The sequence below is a fragment of the Xenopus laevis genome, chromosome 2L, assembly GCF_017654675.1.
Source record: "Xenopus laevis strain J_2021 chromosome 2L, Xenopus_laevis_v10.1, whole genome shotgun sequence".
Classification (NCBI taxonomy): Eukaryota; Metazoa; Chordata; class Amphibia; order Anura; family Pipidae; genus Xenopus; species Xenopus laevis.
The window spans coordinates 181988712-182009993 of record NC_054373.1 but is presented as its reverse complement, the minus strand read 5'-3'; the positions used below and the strand labels follow the sequence as shown (position 1 = coordinate 182009993).

The 21282-nt window shown below is 41.5% G+C and overlaps 2 protein-coding genes across 2 annotated transcripts; both read left to right on the top strand.

The window, feature by feature from the left end:
- Nucleotides 1-6948: 6948 nt before the first annotated feature.
- On the top strand, nt 6949-9899 carry LOC121399766 (olfactory receptor 52E4-like). Its single transcript, XM_041581328.1, has 2 exons — nt 6949-6959; nt 8933-9899. Exons 1-2 carry the CDS (start codon nt 6949-6951, stop codon nt 9897-9899), a joined length of 978 nt encoding a protein of 325 aa, XP_041437262.1.
- Nucleotides 9900-18226: 8327 nt separating this feature from the next.
- Nucleotides 18227-19183, top strand: LOC121399765 (olfactory receptor 52H1-like). Its single transcript, XM_041581327.1, has one exon. It carries the CDS (start codon nt 18236-18238, stop codon nt 19181-19183), a length of 948 nt encoding a protein of 315 aa, XP_041437261.1. The 5' UTR covers nt 18227-18235.
- Nucleotides 19184-21282: the final 2099 nt, after the last annotated feature.

The window sequence follows — 21282 nt, the reverse complement described above, 5'->3', positions numbered from 1 at the left end:
GGGTATCTGACAACTACTCAGCAGTAACAGTAGGTATATTTTAGGCAACACTTATGCAGATTAGACCATAGAAACTGTGTGATATGAACATCCAGTTCCTGCAGTAATTATTAACCATCAGGCTCCAGTGATAACATAGTGAGTCATTATCATAACCAATCAATATGTTACAATACAGTGACATTATCTTACAGAGGTCCTGGGCTCATTTGGTTTGGGTTTAATCTTTCATGGATTGGGTATAAGACTGACCAAGGAAACTGTTACCTTCATACAGATGAAATGAGCAGCACTGTCCCTTGTCTCCACCCATGTGACAATTATAATCACATGGTTTAACAATTATAAGTACACAAGGACACTTAGGGCTCTTACAGATGAGCGGTTGTAGCTGCGCTCCCCTGCGTTCCGTTTTTCTGCGTTCAGCCACAGGGGAGCCTAGGAATAGACGCATTTAGCTTTTTTCAATGGGGCTGTACTCACACAGGCGCATGTAGCCGCTGAACGCAGGTTGAGACGCAACATGCTGCATTTTTCCTGCGTTCTGTGCCTACATGCGCCTGTGTGAGTACAGCCCAAATGCAAAAGCTAAATGCGTCTATTCCTGTGCTCCCCTGCGGCTGAACGCAGAAAAATGGAACGCAGGGGAGCGCAGCTACAACCGCTCATCTGTAAGAGCCCTTAAAGGAGAACTAAAGCCTAACTAAAGAAGTAGGTAGAAATGTGATATGTGATGTTTTGTGTATCTGTACCAGCCCAAGGCAACCACAGCCCTTTAGCAGTAAAGATCTGTGTCTCCAAAGATGCCCCAGTAGCTCCCCATCTTCTTTTCTGCTGATTCACTGCACATGCTCTGTGCTGCTGTCACTTACTGAGCTTAGGGACCCACTCACAATATACTGTACACATAGAATAGAAATGTCACAATATAAGGCTGATTAGTAATTAATACACATAATTACTACATGGCAGCACAGAAACCAGTGCAATTAGCATCAGAATTGAATAATCAGCAAACCTGTAGCATCAGCTTATATTACAGCCAGGGAAGCTCATTTTCTGCTGGATAATTAGTGACGAGCCCCTAAGCTTAGCTTCTCAACAGCCAATCAGAGCCCACTGAGCATGTGAGTGTCACAGACACTTTCCAAGATGGTGACCCCCTGTGACAAGTTTGAAGTCCTGGATCATTGCTGCTATTGACAAGCTCAAACTTTAGCCTCGTGCAATAAGTTCACTATATAAAATATGCCATTTTTAGCCACATTAATTTTTAGGGTTTAGTTCTCCTGTAAAACCTGCATTAAAGGGGTGGTTCACCTTTAGTTTAACTTTTAATATGTAATAGAATGACAGTTCTAAACAACTTTTCAATTTGTGTTCTTTATTTATTTTTTATCACCATTTATTTTTTATTTGCCTTCTGCTTCTGCTTTCAGTTGGGGGTCACTGACCACATCTAGAAACAAATGCTCTGTAAGGCTACAAATGTATTGTTATTGCTACTTTTTATTACTCCTCTTTCTATTCAGGCCTCTCCTATTCATATTCCAGTCTCTTATTCAAATCAGTGCTAGGTTGCTAGGGTAATTTGGAACCTAGCAACCAGATGGCTGAAATTGCAAACTGGAGAGCTGCTGAATAAAAAGCTAAATAACTCAATAACTACAATTAATAAAACATGAAAGCTATATTCAAATTGTCTCAGAATATCCCTCTCTACATCATACTAAAAGTTAATTTAAACAACCCTTTAAAGGAAAGGTAAGTGATACAATATCCTTCAGGCAAATGTTATGCTTATATAACAAACAAGGGGAAGTTGTGCTCACCACTATGTTTTATACCATTAAGCGGGGGTGCAATGACAAATACAAGATCATCTTCACTCAGCCCATTGTCAGTATGTTAAGGAAATTGAGACATTTTGTGCCTTAAGCTACTAAATGTTCCTTACCCTTTAAACAAAAGAGGGAATTTTTGTCTATATATTGCAATATATTTAAGCTGGCCAACTACATCAAAGTCATCCTGGCCAGTCCTACACTCACACTCATCCCTGGTCTGTCCTACACTCACACTCATCCCTGGTCTGGCCTGTCCTACACTCACACTCATTCCTGGTGTGGCCTGTCCTACACTCACACTCATTCCTGGTCTGGCCTGTCCTACACTCACACTCATTCCTGGTCTGGCCTGTCCTACACTCACACTCATCCCTGGTCTGTCCTACACTCACACTCATCCCTGGTCTGGCCTGTCCTACACTCACACTCATTCCTGGTGTGGCCTGTCCTACACTCACACTCATTCCTGGTCTGGCCAGTCCCACATTCACACTCATCCCTGGTCTGGCCTGTCCTACACTCACACTCATCCCTGGTCTGGCCTGTCCTACACTCACACTCATTCCTGGTGTGGCCTGTCCTACACTCACACTCATTCCTGGTGTGGCCTGTCCTACACTCACACTCATTCCTGGTCTGGCCAGTCCTACACTCGCACTCATCCCTGGTCTGTCCTACACTCGCACTCATCCCTGGTCTGTCCTACACTCGCACTCATCCCTGGTCTGGCCAGTCCTACACTCGCACACATCCCTGGTCCAGTCAGTACTATACTCACACTCATCCCTGGTCTGGCCTGTCCTACACTCGCACTCATCCCTGGTCTGGTCAGTACTATACTCACACTCATCCCTGGTCAGTCCAGTCCTACACTCACACTCATCCCTGGTCTGGCCAGTCCAATACTCGCACTCATCCCTGGTCTGGTCAGTCCTATACTCGCACTCATCAGTGGTCTGGTCAGTCCTATACTCGCACTCATCCCTGGTCTAGTCAGTACTATACTCACACTCATCTCTGGTCTGGTCAGTCCTACACTCACACTCATCCTTGGTCTCATCCCTGGTCTGGCCAGTCCTACACTCACACTCAGCCCTGGTCTGGCCAGTCCTACACTCACACTCATCCCTGGTCTGGCCTGTCCTACACTCACACTCATCCCTGGTCTGGCCTGTCCTACACTCACACTCAGCCCTAGTCTGGCCAGTCCTACACTCACACTTGTTTTGCCGTGGAAATGAGGCACATAGACATATATGGCGGCGTGCATTAAAAAAAAAGACGCCAACAAACTTTTTTTGACGCCCATAGACTTTAATGTGCTATGGCGACAATTCGCCAACGGCAAATTTTTGCCAAAACAAAACAGGTCAAATTCGCCGATCCCTAGAACTTGAGTGCAAAGGATCTCTTGTATTTCTTTATATGCTAATATAGTGTATATATCTAGTGCACACTGTAAAACTGCGTAATACATTTATGACATTTTGTGAATATTTACATTTTGAATTGTATAAGGGAATACCTATGCCTGTATAATATTATGGGATCCATAGTTTTATGGGATCTCTCTGAACAGACTTTAAGCAAATTTAGGGACTGTTCCTGCTGAATTGTGCTTAGTACAGGGAATACCTATGCTGCCATAGTTTTATGGGATCTCTCTGTACAGACTATGAGCAAACTTAGGGGACTGTTCCTGCTGAATTGTGCTTAGTACAGAGGAATACCTATGCTTGCATAGTTTATGGGATCTCTCTGTACAGACTATGAGCAAACTTAGGGGACTGTTCCTGCTGAATTGTGCTTAGTACAGAGGAAATACCTATGCTGTCATAGTTTTATGGGATCTCTCTGTACAGACTATGAGCAAATTAAGGGGACTGTTCCTGCTGAATTGTGCTTAGTACAGGGAATACCTATGCTGCCATAGTTTTATGGGATCTCTCTGTACAGACTATGAGCAAACTTAGGGACTGTTCCTGCTGAATTGTGCTTAGTACAGGGAATACCTATGCTGCCATAGTTTTATGGGATCTCTCTGTACAGACTATGAGCAAATTTAGGGGCTGTTCCTGCTGAATTGTGCTTAGTACATGGGTGAATGTGTCCTGTTTCGCGTATCGAAACTCGAATTTTGACGCCTGCGTTAATTTTGACGCCCGTCAATTTTGTCAATTTTGACGCTGGCGTTAAAGTCAATGGGCATCTGAATAATGTTGACGAGCGACGGTTGTGACGTGAACAGCTTTTCTGCCGCGTGGCAAAACATTTTTGATGATAGCGATTTTTCGGGTTGTTTTGCACATTGATTTGCTGACGGCAAAACGAGTAAATTCGTCACAAATATGTGCCTGGTGAAGTTTTTCGCCCATCACTACTTATACCCTAATGCTGCAAAAAGCCCAAATCTGAACATCTCAGACCTGTCGAGGTCCTATATTAGTCAATGGGAGTGGAACCTATCCCAATATGACGTTTTTGTGGTCTGCGCTGGGTTTAGAATGAAAATAAAACTTTCTGAGGGTTTTCAGGCGAAAACTCAAAAAATTCATGGAATTGACTTTAATGCATTTGGAGCATGAAAAATTGACGAACGCTCAAAAAAACGTTGACGCCCATTGCCCTTCGCAAATTTTTCACTTATTTGCAAATTTTTCCGCAGTTTCATGTTTTTTTCAGTGAAGCGAAACAGAACAGATTCGCTCATCACTACAAGGAGTGCGATTCTTTCTGTAGCACTAGTGAACTAATTGGAGCTTAATGGATGATATCACTGTGGGTTTGGTGTTAAATAGTGATGGGCGAATCTGGGGCGTTTCGATTCACGAAAAATTCATGAATTTCCTGCGAAATTCGCAAAACAGCAAAAAAATCGAAAAAAAGTGCCGGCGTCCGTTTTTTTTAGGCCGGCATCCTTTTTTTTTACGCCGGCGGCCATTTTTCATGGCGGTTTAGCAAATGTATTCGCCGGCAGCGAGAATAATGTTTTTGCAGCAGAGCCTGCAGTTTGTGTTTTCCATCCCACCCTTGGATATTTAACACACACAAAAAGGGGGTTATTTACTAAACCTCAATGTTTTCTGGTCAAGGTTTTTGAGGGAAAAAAACTAAAAAAAATTCAGATTTATTATACCCGAACCTGCTAAAAGTCCAAATCTGAAAATCTGCCATCTCAAACCTGTCGAAGGTCATGTAGACGTCAATGGGAAATGTCCCTTTTACAGTTTGAAGATATTGTTATCTGTGCTGGGTTTCGTTTAATAATCTGAAAAAATTGGGGGTTTTCAGGCGACAATCCAAAAAATTCAAGCAATTTGGGCTTCAAATCCAAAAAATGAATATCATTCGAGTTTTTGTTCAGTTTTATTGAGTCTTTTCCCAACCTGACCTTTTCGAATTATGTTTAGATACGATAAAGTCGTGGATGGGAGTTTGGTTGAGGTTGATTTAATAAAAATATGAGATACATTTGAGTTTTATTAAATAACCCCCTTAAAGTGAGACTTATGTAAACACATATGAAATATTGAAAAACACATAGGGCAGATTTATCAAAGGTCGAGGTAAATTTTCGAATGAAAAAAATTCAAATTTCGAGCTATTTTGTGTGTACTTCAACTAGGGAATAGTCCAAATTTGATTCAAAATTGAAAAAAATTTCAAAAATTAGAATATTGAAATTTATCATTTACTGTCTCTTTAAAAATTCAACTTTGACCATTCGCCATCTAAAACCTGCCAAATTGCTGTTTTTGCCTATGGAGGACCTTCTAGAACCTATTTGGAGTCAATTGGTGGACTTTGAAAAATCAAAGGTTTTTTTTTGGAAAATTCGGCCAAATACGGACCTATTCGATCAAAAATGGACCTATTCGCCCCAAAAAAAACTTCGACTTAATTTCGGTTGGTCTTTTTTAGAATTCGAATTTCGAAGTTTTTTCAGTTCAAAATTCGACCCTTGATAAATATGCCCCATAGCGTATCTGCACACTTTAAAGAAAAACATGGATGTGATCCGTGTGGATTGAGATATATGTGGGAATCTGTGTAAAGAAGGTGGAGGGGAGGGAATATGTTACAGGTACTAGATATATATATATATAATGTGTGTTCAGTGTACGCTCTGTAACCAGATTAAAAAATGAATTAGGGTGCATTGGTCAAATCAAATCATATATTGTGGCAAATGGACCAGCACTCCTTGTATTGTAAATAAAATGTGTCTTTATTTCCAATGCATATCCAACGTTTTGGCCCATATTAGGTCCTATATAAAGGCCCTAATGTGGACCGAAACGTTGGATGTGCATTGGAAAAATATATATATACAGATGCAGCCAGCCTGGTTTGTACGTTTGGCGCGCTGTAACTGAGTGGGATAGGCGCAGTGTCGGACTGGCCCAACGGGAGACCAGGAAAAGTCCCGGTGGGCCCAGGTGTCAGTGTGCCCTCCTGCTTCTAACCATTTGGCCTATTTCATGGCCATTCCCTACTTCTATGAGAACAAAGAAGCTAAATATATGGAATAATAGATTATAGCATGCAATAAAAAGAGACTAGGAGAATAGAGGTTGAGTGAGGAGAGGAAAAATAATAATAGTACTGAGAGTGGGCCCCTGGTATAAAATTAATTGGTGGGCCCCTGGTCAAAGGTTTTTGGGTGAGCCCCTGGTGTCCCAGTCCAACACTGGATAGGCGCGCTATTCTCGCTGAATGCAGTTCCCCACGTTGGCTTGACGAAGCAAAGAGGTTTCCACTTAGTTTCCTTCAACCTCATTTCTTGAAATGGACACCAGGTGGCGCATGGTACACGTAGTTTGTATGGAAGAACGTACGAGGGGCTGAGGGAAATCGGGGTCACAGCAAGAGGCACGGGGGCAGAGGGGTCTGGGAAACCATATTTTTGTTTTGGGTAGGGCGCATGACTTTAAATCAGAGTGTGATGAGCTCAGCACCTCTAATATCTACTTACTGACACTTTTTATTTTTTTTTTTATAACCTGTCCTATAAATCATATTGAGGTGAATACATGGGACAGAGGGAAAATTGGGGGGGAGAGAGACACGGGGCAAAAGGAAAATCGGGAGGGAAATAGACATGGGACAGAGGTAAAAAAACGGAGAGGAGAGAGAGACATGTGGCAGAGGGGTCTGGGGATCCTGACAAATCAATTTTCCACCTATAAACCATATTTTTTTGATACTGTCAGGTTGAACTATAAATCATTTTTATTACTTCGGCTTCTGTCTGAGATCTTTATGATGTGCAGATTTGATCTCATTGCAGTGGCTCTCTCCTATAGCGTATTTAATAAGATGCATGTATTTGAAACAGACAGTTGTGTGTTCAAGACCTGCCATATCAACTTTTTTTTTTAAAGTTCCTATAATTCATACTACAAGGGGTCAGAGGGCAAATCGGGGGAGGGAGAAAGACAGAGGCGATCATCGAATCATCGTGAGGCGTTTGATTTCTCCTCCCTGCCTTCCTTATAGGAGATAGCCAGGGAGGAGAAATTGAGCGCCGCATGATGGATCCTCACTGTGTCGCCTTTTCTGAAGAGAAGCGCAAGAGGAGTTTCAGTAAGTTATTTCATAATAAAGACTTAGTGATTTAAAAGTTTAATAGTTCTTTGTGTTTTTTTTTCGTTCTACACTAACAAATTTTTTAATAAAAAAATTGATGTTACTGGTCCTTTAAGAACCATACAAGCCTAGAAGCATCATTCTGCCAAAAAACATTGCAAATCTATTGCAATGCTCAAACCTTTGGGGGTTAAAGTATATATATATATATATATATATATATATATATATATATATATATATATATATATATATATATATATTTCCAATGCATATCCAACTAATTTTTTAATAAAAAAAAATTGATGTTACTGATCCTTTAATATGTGATGTTTTAATTAGTGATGGGCGAATCTTTTCACTTTGCTGAAAAATTTGAGAAAAGCATTGAAGTCATTGAACAATTTTGACACGCCACAATTTGAACTATTCTGATGCCCGACGTTGCGGCAGATTTTTCGCCACAGTTTTGCTGGTGTTGAAACATGGAATTTCGCAACGTATTTGTGGCTCACAAATTTATTTGCCGATCTCTAGCCAGGCACGAATTCATAGCGAATTTCCATGTTTCACCACCAGCGAAACTGCAGTGAAAAATCTGCCGCAACGTCGTGCATGAGAATAGTTAAAATTGTGGCGTATCAATGACTTCAATGCGTTTCTCAACAAACTCAACGAACTAATGGAGACACGAAGGAAAAGTTGACCACATGACTTTGGAGACACAACTGCAAATGGAAAACAGACAGAGAGGGGTCGGTGACAGCACAGAAAGCTTGTGAATCCTGTAAGTAGACTACAGACTAGCGGGGAGTATAGGGGACAAGCAGGACATCATTGTTGCAGTTCGTTTGTATTCCAAATAACGGATCCGGAGACTTGTATGAGAAGGAACCGGTGAGTGATCTGATAATGAGCCCTGATATCTCGGTGTCTACTAATTATAACAGCTAATTAACTAACTTGTAGCAATGAGCCAGGAACACATTTATATAAATTAGAGAAAGAAAAGGAATAAATACACATTCACCTCTTTATATTTTCATTAGACAAAAAGAAAGGAAAAGTTAAAAATAAAGGCCGGGGGGTCTAAGTACTTTAGTATTTATTGCAAAAAAAAACCAAGGAATCACATCTGATATTTTATGTTGACTCTGCGAATAAATCAGGATGCTCAGTTGGGAAATAGATATTAACAAGATCATAGTCACGTATGTGTATATATATATATATCCGCTCTGAGACTGCTGAATCCATCAGGTATTATTCCCATTTGCTCTGCTTCAGTGATCACATTCCTGCAGAGAATTCAGCGCGTGGGGTTTCCATAGGGAAACAACTAGGGACCAGTATGGTATAAATATATATACTGTATATATAGGGAGTCAAACACTTGTCAGATGAGGATCATTTCAGTGTAAATGTATTTAGGTGGAGGTGCCATGCTCTGGGCTGTTGCACAACTGCACGTCTCTATTTCCTTTCTTATCACTGAGGAAAGGCTGCAAGTGTGATGTGATCCAACATAAGGAGGAAGATATGTACAACGTCAGCACCAGCTTCTTCCTCCTGGGAATTGTGGAGATGGAGAAGTTTAATTACCTGTACTGTTCCATTTCTCTCCTGGCCTATCTGTTTATCCTTCTGGGCAGCACCATCATCATCTTGGTGGTGTTACGTGAAGAAAGTCTCCATGAACCCATGTACACCCTCATTGCCAAACTTGTGCTCAACGGCATCTTTGGCAGCTCCTCCTTCTTCCCCAAACTAACAATAGACTTACTTTTATCCACCAAGGAGATTTCCCCCATCGGCTGCTTAATTCAGTCTTTCTGTGTCATACTTTTTGCCTACTGTGAAATCTCCCTGTTCACCATTATGGCGTATGACACTTACTTGGCCGTGTGCCACCCCTTACATTACACCTCCGTCATGACCAACAAGAAGATCCTGAAACTCACGTTGGGGTCGTTGTTCATGAACTGTCTCTTGGTGGGCTCGGCGGTGCTTCTCTCGGCCACACTCCCCTTCTGTGGGGTTTACATCAAGGGTGTTTTTTGTGATAACACCGCCCTATTCATCCTCTCCTGTGTAGACACTTCCATCAATAAAACATTTGGGACAATAAACTTTACTTGTTTCCTAAGTGTCCACCTATTGATCACAGCCTATTGCTACATGCGGATATTCCTGACCTGCCTCAAGGTTTCCGAAGACGCCGGTAAGAAAGCGGCTCACACCCTGGTCACCCACTTGCTCAACTTCTCCATTTTCCTGGTCGCCGCTTTATTCATTTTTATTCGGTACCGATTGGGGGACATTAACCTTCCCCTCGCTGTCCATGTCTTACTCTCGGCATCAGGTTTAATCTTCCCTCCACTGCTCAACCCTCTCATATACGGGCTCCGGACTAAAGCCCTAAAAGTCAAAGTGCTCTGTTACCTGCAGAGAATAAATATATGACATTGTGGGGAATGGAGTTTTGTCTGGGGGAGAGATGACTATTGTTACCATGATTCAATGGAATTGGGTAATCAGGAAAAGCAGAGAACAGAACTGCACGGGACAGACAGACGCTGCTTTCAGTAGTGATTAGTTACACATAACTTTACATTCAGATAATTGAGGTATGAATAAACATTGGAACGTTGCTTAGAATTAAATTTACTTTTAATGGGCAAACATTTTTTCCCCCTGTTTGGGTGTACTTGCTATTTAAACGCCTTCTGTCCAATGTTATTCTTCTACAGGTATAAGATTTATTATCTTGGGACCTGGGGCTTTCCGGATAAAAATTTTTAGGTCTGCTAAAAATTGTGTAAACATGAAATAAACCCAATAGGATTGTTTTGCCACCAAAATGGAATCATGCCCAGGGTCAGACTGGGGGCCCAGCTCTCACCGGGCTGCTGTCTCAGGGCACACCTGAGCCCCAACCCTGCCACAAATCCTGCTCCACCTTCAGCATGACCGCCCTCCCCGGAGCGCCAGAGACTGAGTATGCGCATACCTGTTTTGAAGCGACTGGTGCCAGAGACTAGATTGGGGCAGCAAGGGCAGGGAGTTGGTCTGGGCAGAGAGAGAGCCAGGGCCCATCAGGTTTTTTCCCAGTCCAACCCAGTTTGCCCAGTCTGACCCTGATCATGCCACTAACAAGATAGTGTGTTATTATTTTAGAAAAATCAGGAAAATCATTTAAAAAAAAGTACTTGCTTAAAATGGAGCCTGTAGGAGATGGCCTTCCAATAAGAAAGCATTTTCAGGATAACTGACTTCCAGATAAGGGATCCCATACTTGTTGTCTACTGTTTATGTTCAGGGATTGATTTCCTGTGTAGTGCCCCTAGTCATGCGGTCCTAGCGCCCACCTGCCGGCACTCCCCCACGCTGCATGTCCCCAGCGCTCCTAAGAAAGCGACTGGGGGGAATGTCGTGCCTAATATTTTGCCACCCTAGACCTCGGCTTTTGTGGCCTCGCCACTAATCTGAGCCTGCTTATGTTTTATTAAAGGGGTTTCAGGTCTATGGTGCATTCTTTCTAACACTTCTTTAGCAAATGATAGGTTACATTTTTGTGGGGTAAAATGCCATAGACCCAAGGAATGGATTTCTGACTGCTGAAATATTGTAATAGTACTGAAATAGCCACTTGGCCAACCCCCCTGGCGCAAAGGTTGTACCTGCTTACCAACTCGAGTCCTGAGTCCCCTTTGCAAGGTGAAAGGGTACTTGGAATGCTTCAGTGACTCCACCTAATGGGATCCGGGAATACACCTGTGGTGGCCCCAATAGGACAACAAATCAATCACACACTTTATCATATAACAAATATATTTTTTTATGCAAATTTAAAGGTGAAGTAAAACTTTACATTCACATTATTAAAAGTGCCCACTACCCTAGGAACCTGTAGCAGTCCAGGTAATTCCTTGCCTGAAAAAGTCCTGCACTACTCCATTTTGGCAGCCCAAGAGTCTCAATCCCTTGTCCCCAAAAGAGTACCAGTCCTAGGTAGCGCTACCTGCCCAAATACCTTTCCCAATGAAAAGCGCTTGCTCCCATGTGGCAGGCACACAAACAGCCTGTTTCTCCAAACAGGAGATCACTGGATCCTTATCCTTTCCTACCCCTTCCCTCAGGTAACACTCACCCAAAGGAGTCACACAGATGGGTAGTCTCACACAGAGCTGAAAGGCATCCACAGTGATGAAATCTTTATAGGCTCCAGACTCTCCCAATCGAGCACATCACTTGCCTGATCCATTTGCTGAACTGTAGCTCCCAGTACTGTCTATAACACGAGCCTTTAAAGTCCAGTGTCTGGCATCAATCTTCTGGAACATCAGCGTCTAGTTATCCCTGAGCCCACACAGGGCATAGCAGCCATATGGTGTGTCTCCATAACCTAAGGTCTGCCACTGCAGCACTCCAGCCGACGATCTCTCCATACTGCATCCAAATCAATATCCAAATCAAGGTGGACGTGTGCGCACATGACATTCTCTTTTATATTGGTGCACAGCGACACCTTGTGGCTTCCTTTGGGATCAGCCATGCTGCACCAATCCAAGAGCTCTGCCCTAGGAAACTCTAGGAAACTCACTCTAAGCCATGAGGCTCCGACCGAAGTGGAAATTAACCCTTCGGTTCCCTACAGTACTGTAGGGACCCATAGGGTGGATGTGCCCCTATGACTTTAATCCCTACAATTCCTAATCTCCCTAGTTGCTGGGCAGATGCCCATGTATCTAGTTGTAATTTACATATCACAGTTATTGGTCAAGAGGCTTTATGACCACTTCCTGTCACACTTTGATATAGTGTCTGGTTAGAGGTGGAGCTTCCTCTTTCGCTTCTGGTTGCTGATCCAGCTGGATGTTTCCAGGGAGCCTGGGTACAACAAGGCCCTACAACCTAGTGTGGAAGTCGGAGAGCAGAGCCCCATGAATGAGGCTAGTGAGTGGCAGGAATATAATGTTATAGACTCCCTAGGAGAGTAAGAAAGTGAGAGAACAGAGAAATAACAAGGAGGTGTAGCAGGGAGTAGCTTGCCAAGCTGTAAGATTTGCCTACAGTGAAGGGACACAGTGGATAGGGTGTGAGGCTTTAGCTTCTCCTCTCTGACCCCTCCACTGGGTGAGATCCAGACCATGTGTGAGCTATTTCTGCCTGGAGGTGCTGTACTGCCTTCACTACATCCTCATGAAGTACTCTGATCTACTATACTAGCCTGTGAATATATTCTGCAAATGCTTGTATGCACTGTAAGTTCCCTTTGGATCATCTGAAAAACAAAATATTCTGTTATGTTTGATTTGCAAGGACCTCCTGGCGCCCTGTTCTTTTATCATTTTATGCACAGTAGCCTGTGGGAGTATTAACTACACCGCACTTTAGTTTCTTACAATTTGCAAAGGCCCTACATTAAGTGTTAAAGTCAAATGTAACCCAAGCTCTAGTATACTAGCTGGTTGTTGGCCTAAATAGCCCAAAATCATGTTACAGTGCTTTGGGTGATATGGTGGTTTAACTAAGTCAGGAGGAGACCCCTCCCATGCAGAAACAACTGTTTGTGCCGCTCCCTGAGACATGTGGCCAGTTTGATAATGTTACAGTATGTGACTGATGCCTGTATAGAAAGTAGGGGAAGAAGAACTCTGTGATCATGATAGTCTCTCTCTCAGCATTCATATGCCCTCCACTCCCATCTTCCCCAAACAGTAGTCAAAGTAACACAATCTGCATAAAATCCCATGGGGTAACAGTCCCCCTGCCAAAGGGGTACCCAGGGTACAAATAAACACTCACCCCAAATCTCCCCCTAACTGACCTTCAGACTGGGCCCCCTTAGCTCATAACAAGGTTACAGATATATAGAAACATTGGGGTAACAGTCACCCTGCTATAGTTCCAGGGGTACCCAGGGTACAAATAAACACTCACCCCAAATCTCCCCCTAACTGACCTTCAGACTGGGCCCCTTAGCTCATAACAAGGTTACAGATATATAGAAACATTGGGGTGTCACCCTGCTATAGTTCCAGGGGTACCCAGGGTACAAATAAGCACTCACCCCAAATCTCCTCCTAACTGACCTGGGGGGGGGGACTGGGCCCCCATTCAAGTATAATTATAGTATGAGGTGCAGAGAAATAATCTTTAATAAAGCTGACTTCTTCCCTCTATATTTATAATGCTAAGGCAGTTTCAGGGAAAGGACCGTGCCTTTTATTTAGTGAGGTGGCTGTATATTTATCTTTTGTTTTTCAATGTAAATGTATATTTTGGGGGGTTCCCAGGTCTCCGGTTTCATCCAAAAAAAAGTAGTAGCATCCTGCGTGGATAATCCATTTGTAACACCAGAATGGTCGCAGTAGCGAAAATGCCAAACGCTAGCGAATTAACGCTAGCGTTCGGCGCTTCGCGCCTTAGTGAATTTGCCCCTATGTGTATGGGATCTTTCCCCGTTTATTTTGCCAATAAACCACAGAAATCAATGTTTGGGGGGGACATTCCAAGCCCATGTCAGGATAAGGCAACAATAAAGTGATGGTGCTGAAAAAAGTAATGTGGACCCACCATTAATCTGGAGTGAGCCTTGATTGGTCCATTTAGTAGCCATTGAAAAAGTCCATGATTACAAATGTAACATCAATCTTGTACCTCCATTATCATTCCTTTGCCGATAATTTAGTGCTAATACAGTACTTGTCAATAAAGGGAATAGAACTAGTGAAACAGCATTTTTTACGCCGGCGTCCATTTTTTTGATGCCGGCGTCCATTTTTTTGGCGAAAATGCTCTGGCGTCCAAATCGGTGAATTTTTGCGAATTTATTCGCCGGCTGCGAATCGCGCAAATTCGCTGCGAATTCGCACCTGGCGAATAAATTCGACCATCACTAAATAGAACAAAGCAAATCACTGCACTGGTTTAGTTCTATAGTAACCCAATAAAAAAAAACAAAAGTCACTTACACAGCAGTGGGGCTGTTCATTTCTGTTTCCCCAACTTGTACCGTGTTATACATGGAAAACAATGGAATGTTTCCATATCCATAATGCTTCAGAGCACAATAACCTTATTTTCTAATTCACCTGCCTCATGATTGTGCTACAGAATTCAATAAATGTTTAACCAACATTGATTCTTATATTTACCCCTCTTTTTCTCTGAGCCGCAAAGCAAATTTGATTTAGGGCCCCAAAACATTGGTAAAGTGACCTGTTATACCAAGATATATTGCATTTGCCCTTTAATTAGGGTCTTAATGGACCCCCTACCTTCCTGGGCCCCCTGCAACTGCAGAGTTATGTAGTTATGCCCCTGATGAGCATTTAAGATAATGGACAACCCCTCTGATTTACACCTAGCAAAATATTTAGGTTGTACTTGGATATACCCAGTGATCCCCTTTGATCACAGATGTGCAGTTCCTGAAATGCTACAGGGCCCAGTGTGGCCTGGAACGTTGCTGAAACTTTGATGTCTACTTTGAGCCAATAAAAGCACTTTTCTTGCATTATAAAACTGGACCGATGTGCTACAGAATTCTTGGATTTCTATGATTCGGGCTGACCCTGAGCAAGGGGTCTTATAGACTGTTTAGCACCTGGCACCTGAAAAGGTTCATTAGTAACAGATGAGAACTCTAATTTTGTGTGGAACTATATGAAAGTGTGGCAGGAAGTGGTCATAAAGCCTCTTGGCCAAAAACTGGAATATGTAAATGAACAACTAGATACATGGGCATCTTCCCAGCAAAGGGAGAAGTGTAGGGATGTAAAGCCAGAGGGACATAATAAACCTATGGGTCCCTACAGACACCTGGGGGGGAAACCCCATTTCGTCCCAAGAACGGTGCAAAAATATAAATACACATTATCAAAACAATATAAAATACTGTATGAAAGTGTAATTGAACAGAGTCATCACCTCCTCTTCTGGTTCCCTCTCCTGAGTAATACCTGGTTACAATGGTTACTGTGGCGAGAAAACATTAATGACACACAATACGGTATAGTAACTTCAAGTGCAAATTAGAACAGTTGCGTTTACTTAGAACTTTATTACAACTATCATGAGTGTCTGTATCAGATTACTCAGACACTTTACTTAAACAACACCTTGGATCATCCTGGCCTGCTCTCAGGTTTTACCCAGGCACATACTTGATAAAACACTTGGGAATACTCCCACCTCACCCAGGAGTTCCCAGGACCAAGGTAAAGTGAAATACTTAAATTTAAAGCACAGAAGAATAAGTAACCCACCAATAACCAAACTTTATACCAGTTATCCCCCCTACACTTTCCAAGTGTCCCAAAGTGTGCCAGTCACTTGGAAGGTAGTGGGCATAAAGAAGAATGTTACTCAGCTGAGTAGATAGAGGTAGAGGATTTGTGGTGGGGGCTCAACAGTCTCTGTCTTATGAAACCAACTATATACAAAAATTCAAAGTCTTTTAAAAATTGGAAAATGGAACAGAAAAACTGGTAAAGTTAAGCTCTATGCATGTCAAACTCTTTAGTGAGCCGGTAGAGAAGGTTCCCATATTTGAGGGTTCCTGAGAAGAAAATAAAAGCAAGTCACAGATACCCCTGAGGAACTCATGTTTTTTTGTTGTAATGGGCCATGGTATCCTCCAGGGATAAATAAAAACTGGGGTGTGGTTTGTCAATGCATCCGCCGTTGGGCAGTTCCTCACTTAAGCTGAAGTGATTCTCCTTCTGGAATTTCCCAAAACTTTTCACATAATGCTTAAGTATGGTGCACCCAAACCACCATTCAAGGATTATGTTGTAAGAATATTCCACCTCACACTACCAATTGACAGGGTCACTGTGGGTCACACCTCGTCATATAACAACTCAGGGGCATAAGGCATGAAGAAGCCATAAATATCCTTCACATGGTCATTGATGATGCACTGGAAACAGTCTTTAACTTGTAGGCCTGGAGAGACCCAAAAAGTGGTGTCCTTTAATGGGGCTATGCCTGAGACACCCACTGCGGTGAAGTAATACAGCTTCATTGGGAGAGTGGTTCAGGGGACAGCACGAGTTCTGGGTCCTCCCCTCTGGAAGCCAGATTAGAACCACCTTGGTCACTCTCTTTTCTGGAGTCCCCCTTCTGAGAAGAAGGAGCAGAGGTAAGCACTAGTTTACCCCAACAGGTGGCCACAGCCCATTCCCTTTCCTGGGGACTTCCCTTCCTTCTCATCTGGCAAAAAGGGGGTTCTAAGACACTAGCTTAGATAGTGTACTAGTAAGGTCAGGTGAGGAAGAGGTACCCGTGGTGGTGGAGCACCTCCTAACAGTATAGGATCGTTTTTTCCGGAAATGCAAGAGGTAGTGGATCATCTTGGGGCACACTGGGGACATCAGCTGGCTGTGGCAAGCTTACTCTTACCCTTACTCTTTTCAAAGTATTCTCCTACTCTTTCTTATTTCATCTTAGTGTTCCCTTATTCTTCTTCCTTATCCCTGCCTCTCTCCTCTCCTTTATTTCCTCCCAAATATCTCTCCCCATTTCATTTTTATACATCATATTATTATTATTATTATATCATTGTGTTTTATCTTTTTTTCCATTTCTTGACTCCTGCATTTTGTTATTGAAACAGAGAACCTACAGTGCTGTAATACATAGACATACATTTCCTTGTACAAGTGGTGGTTGTGCTCCTGTTGATGGCTTAAACTTGTCCGGACCCCCTTAACTTATTAAATGGATACAGGATATAATAAAATATTGTTATTTAGCCATAGTGTGAAGAACATCTAAAACAGCAGATATTCAACCATATTTACCCCAAATCTCACCTTCAAGTAGAGCTTTTGGGTGTTTCAAGGAAAGCTAATAGGTATTGTCCCCAAGTCATCCTAACTGACCTTCATGCTGAGCCCCCTTACCACTGCTCCAAGCCCCCACAGTTTGGGGACAACCACCCTAAGCTATTGTAAAGACCCTGCATTGAGGGTAATGTGCATGCAAGTGTATGTCGAAGTTAGTCTGCTGCTATTATTGTGCCCCCTTCCCTACTGAAACGAATGGGTGCTCTTGTGATGCTGGCTGGTCTCAAAACCCCGAAAATAATATCCCTATATATTTTATGTGGAGATAATATGCATTCTCTTTAACAAATCAACCAATCTAGACTGGAGGGCAATTAGCACCTGTTATTGCATTAATTCCAAAGTTTTAGAGAAGATTGTTCAATATGCAAATATATTGGAACAAATATAGAATACTAGTTGAGGATGGCATTGCATAAGCCTTAATCTGATTATTTAAAGTGGGTCTCCTTCATCTAAACCCCACATTTTCTTCCATGCTTTTTAAAATAGTCAACTGGATACTGGTGCTCCATGTGAAATATCCAGTGCATGGTGGGTCTCATTTGGGTGTATGGGAAGTGCAAACTTCTGATTTGATGGATAATGCCTGGATAAGGTGACCCCAGTGGATTTGATCGTTGCCACTTGTATTCTTTAAACTGATGCCCCAGCAGAATTAATTACAATATTGCACAGAATATTATATATATAATTTAGTCCTTGTCATCTGTCATTTGTTCTGCTTCAACTCCCGTGTCCTGCAGAGAATACTGTCTACCTACTTGTCCTTTGAGATATTAATTACAGGTCAGATATGACAGACATAAAATATATTTATAACCCAAATCCCGTGCAGGAGACCACTGACTACAAGTCGTTATTACTAACTGCATCGATAACTATCAACCTTAATCTGATTTTATATCTTAATCAAAGTCATTTTATTTAATGAAAGCAAAAATGGAAATCGTGTTCAATACCAGCAAGAACTTTGTGCTCCTTGGCGTTGTGGAGATGGAAAGGTTTAAATATCTTTACTTCTCACTTTTACTCATAACTTACTTCTTCATTTTGCTGTTTAGCTGCACGATCATCTTTGTGGTGGTGTTTGATGAAAGCCTTCATGAGCCCATGTACACTCTCATAGCCATCCTTCTGCTCAACGGGATATATGGGAGCTCGTGTTTCTACCCAAAACTGATCATTGACTTGTTATTATCATCCAAAGAAATTTCACATGCTGGTTGTTTGGCCCAGACTTTCAGTGTGGTGCTATTTGCTTATTCTGAAATCTCCACATTCACCATCATGGCTCATGACACCTATTTAGCAGTTGGCCACCCATTGAGATACCCAACTCTAATGACAAATTCATTGGCTTTGAAACTAATCATGGGATCTGTGATCTTCAATATCATCTTATGTTTGCCTTCTTTATTACTTTCTGCCAAACTTCCACTTTGCGGGTCTCATATTAGCAATGTATTTTGTGATAACATGGCCATCCTTATTCTCTCCTGTGTAGATACTTCTATCAACAAGTTGTATGGGAATGTTACTTTTTTAGGTTATTTCATTTTCATGGCACTACTCATAGCCCATTCCTACCTCCGGATATTTCTGATCTGCCTCAAGATTTCCAAAGATGCCTGTAAGAAAGCCATTCACACCCTGGTGACCCACCTACTCAATTTTTTCATTTTCATGATAGGAGTTCTATTTATATTTGTTCGTTACAGACTGGGGAACTTTAACCTCCCTCTTACCTTCCACATTATTCTGTCCATTATAGGTTTTGTGTTTCCTCCTCTTCTCACCCCTTTTATATATGGAATGAGGATGCAAACACTAAAAAATAAAATCATTCATCACCTCCAGAACTTAAAGCAGAGCATATGGACAAGCTAAATATTTCCTCATCATATCTCAACCAGCAAATGTTTCCTTCTACATCTTTATTTCCTACTTTTCTGTTTGTTTCTAGATTTTCCTTTTAGATCACTCTCCTTCTTTCTGTTTACCTGCCCATGTTCTTTCTTCTTCCCGTATTCGTCCTTTTCTTTTTCTGTATAATTTTCTTTTTCTTATTATCAACCCTTCTTTCTCTTATCCGTCTGTCCTCTATTTGTTCATTCACTATTTCTTTATTCTGTCTCACTTCTCTTACTTTCCTCACCTTACTGAGATCTGAGTCTCACTGTCAGCTGTTATCGAAGGGGTTGATAAATATATTTCAACATCATCAACATACAGATGGTATTTAAAGCCATATTAATGGATAAGATCTTCCTGTAGAGAGAGAAAACACACCAATGGACAAATGCACTAAAAATGTAGGTTCTATTAAGGGCTTTAAAAATGTAAACTCTATCTTTTGACTGTATGAAGAGGAACAATTAATTTTGAATAATTTATAATTGTCTTCCCTAGATTTTTAATAAGGCAATTAATACTATTAAATATCTGATTTACTGGAATCTTTTAAATCCACTGGTAAATATCATGGATATCTATTACAAATGTTTCTTTGTTCATGGTATTTAAATAAGATCTAAAAAACAAATCATGCATCCAATTCTGTTGTAGTCTATTATTTGACCATTATAAGAAGGTACCATATCCTTGATCTGATCAAGTCCCTTAGATTTCCAGGTATGTAAAAAGAAATGATTATATTTGCTAAATCTAACTTTTTATTTATTGAATAAATGTTTCCAGGTAAAAAGTGTATCACTATATATATAGGGTAGTTCTTTATGGCTTTCATCTGGACATTCCATTCCATAATAGTAATTTTGGAGTAATTTACCACTTCAGATTTAGGATTAGTATATATACTGATGTCTACGTTTGCTTAAAGGGATCCTGTCATCAGAAAACATGTTTTTTTCAAAACGCATCAGTTAATAGTGCTACTCCAGCAGAATTCTGCACTGAAATCCATTTCTCAACAGAGCAAACAGATTTTTTTATATTCAATTTTGAAATCTGACATGGGGCTAGACATTTTGTCAATTTCCCAGCTGCCCCATGTCATGTGACTTGTGCCTGCACTTTAGGAGAGAAATGCTTTCTGGCAGGCTGCTGTTTTTCCTTCTCAATGTAACTGAATGTGTCTCAGTGAGACATGGGTTTTTACTATTGAGCAGTGATCCCCAACCAGTAGCTCGCGAGCAACATGTTGCTCTCCAACCCTTTGGCTGTTGCTCCCAGTGGCCTCAAAGCAGGTGCTTATTTTCTTAGTTTTGGTTTCATAAAAACCAGGTGTACTGCCAAACAGAGACTCCTGAGGGCTACAAGTCCAGATAGGGGCTACCAAACAGCCCTTATTTGACATCCCCATGGACTTTTTCATGCTTGTGTTGCTTTCCAACTCTTTTTTTACATTTAAATGTGGCTCACGAGTAAAAAAGGTTGGGGACCCCTGCTATTGAGTGTTCTTAGATCTGCCAGGCAGCTGTTATCTTGTGTTAGGGAGCTGGTGTCTGGTTACCTTCCCATTGTTCTTTTGTTTGGCTGCTGGGGGGGAAAAGGGAGGGGGTAATATCACTCCAACTTGCAGTACAGCAGTAAAGAGTGATTGAAGTTTATCAGAGCACAAGTCACATGACTGGGGGCAGCTGGGAAATTGACAAAATGTCTAGCCCCATGTCAGATTTCAAAATTGAATATAAAAAAATCTGTTTACTCTTTTAAAAAAATGGATTTCAGTGCAGAATTCTGCTGGAGCAACACTTTTAACTGATTCATTTTGAAAAAAATTTTTTTCCCATGACAGTATCCCTTTAAAAAATTTTTATTTCTATTATTCCAAATAAAATTTGATACGGTTGTATCTAAAATTTTAATATCGGAATGTTCCAGGAGTAATGGGAGATCATCATAATTGATACAAAAGTTTTGGGAAATTTAAACCTGGAAATCTTGCCTTTAAAATTCAAAGGAGAGTTAAGCCACTGCTTACAACGATGAACTATTTCTTTTACTTTTGGGACATATTTACGGAG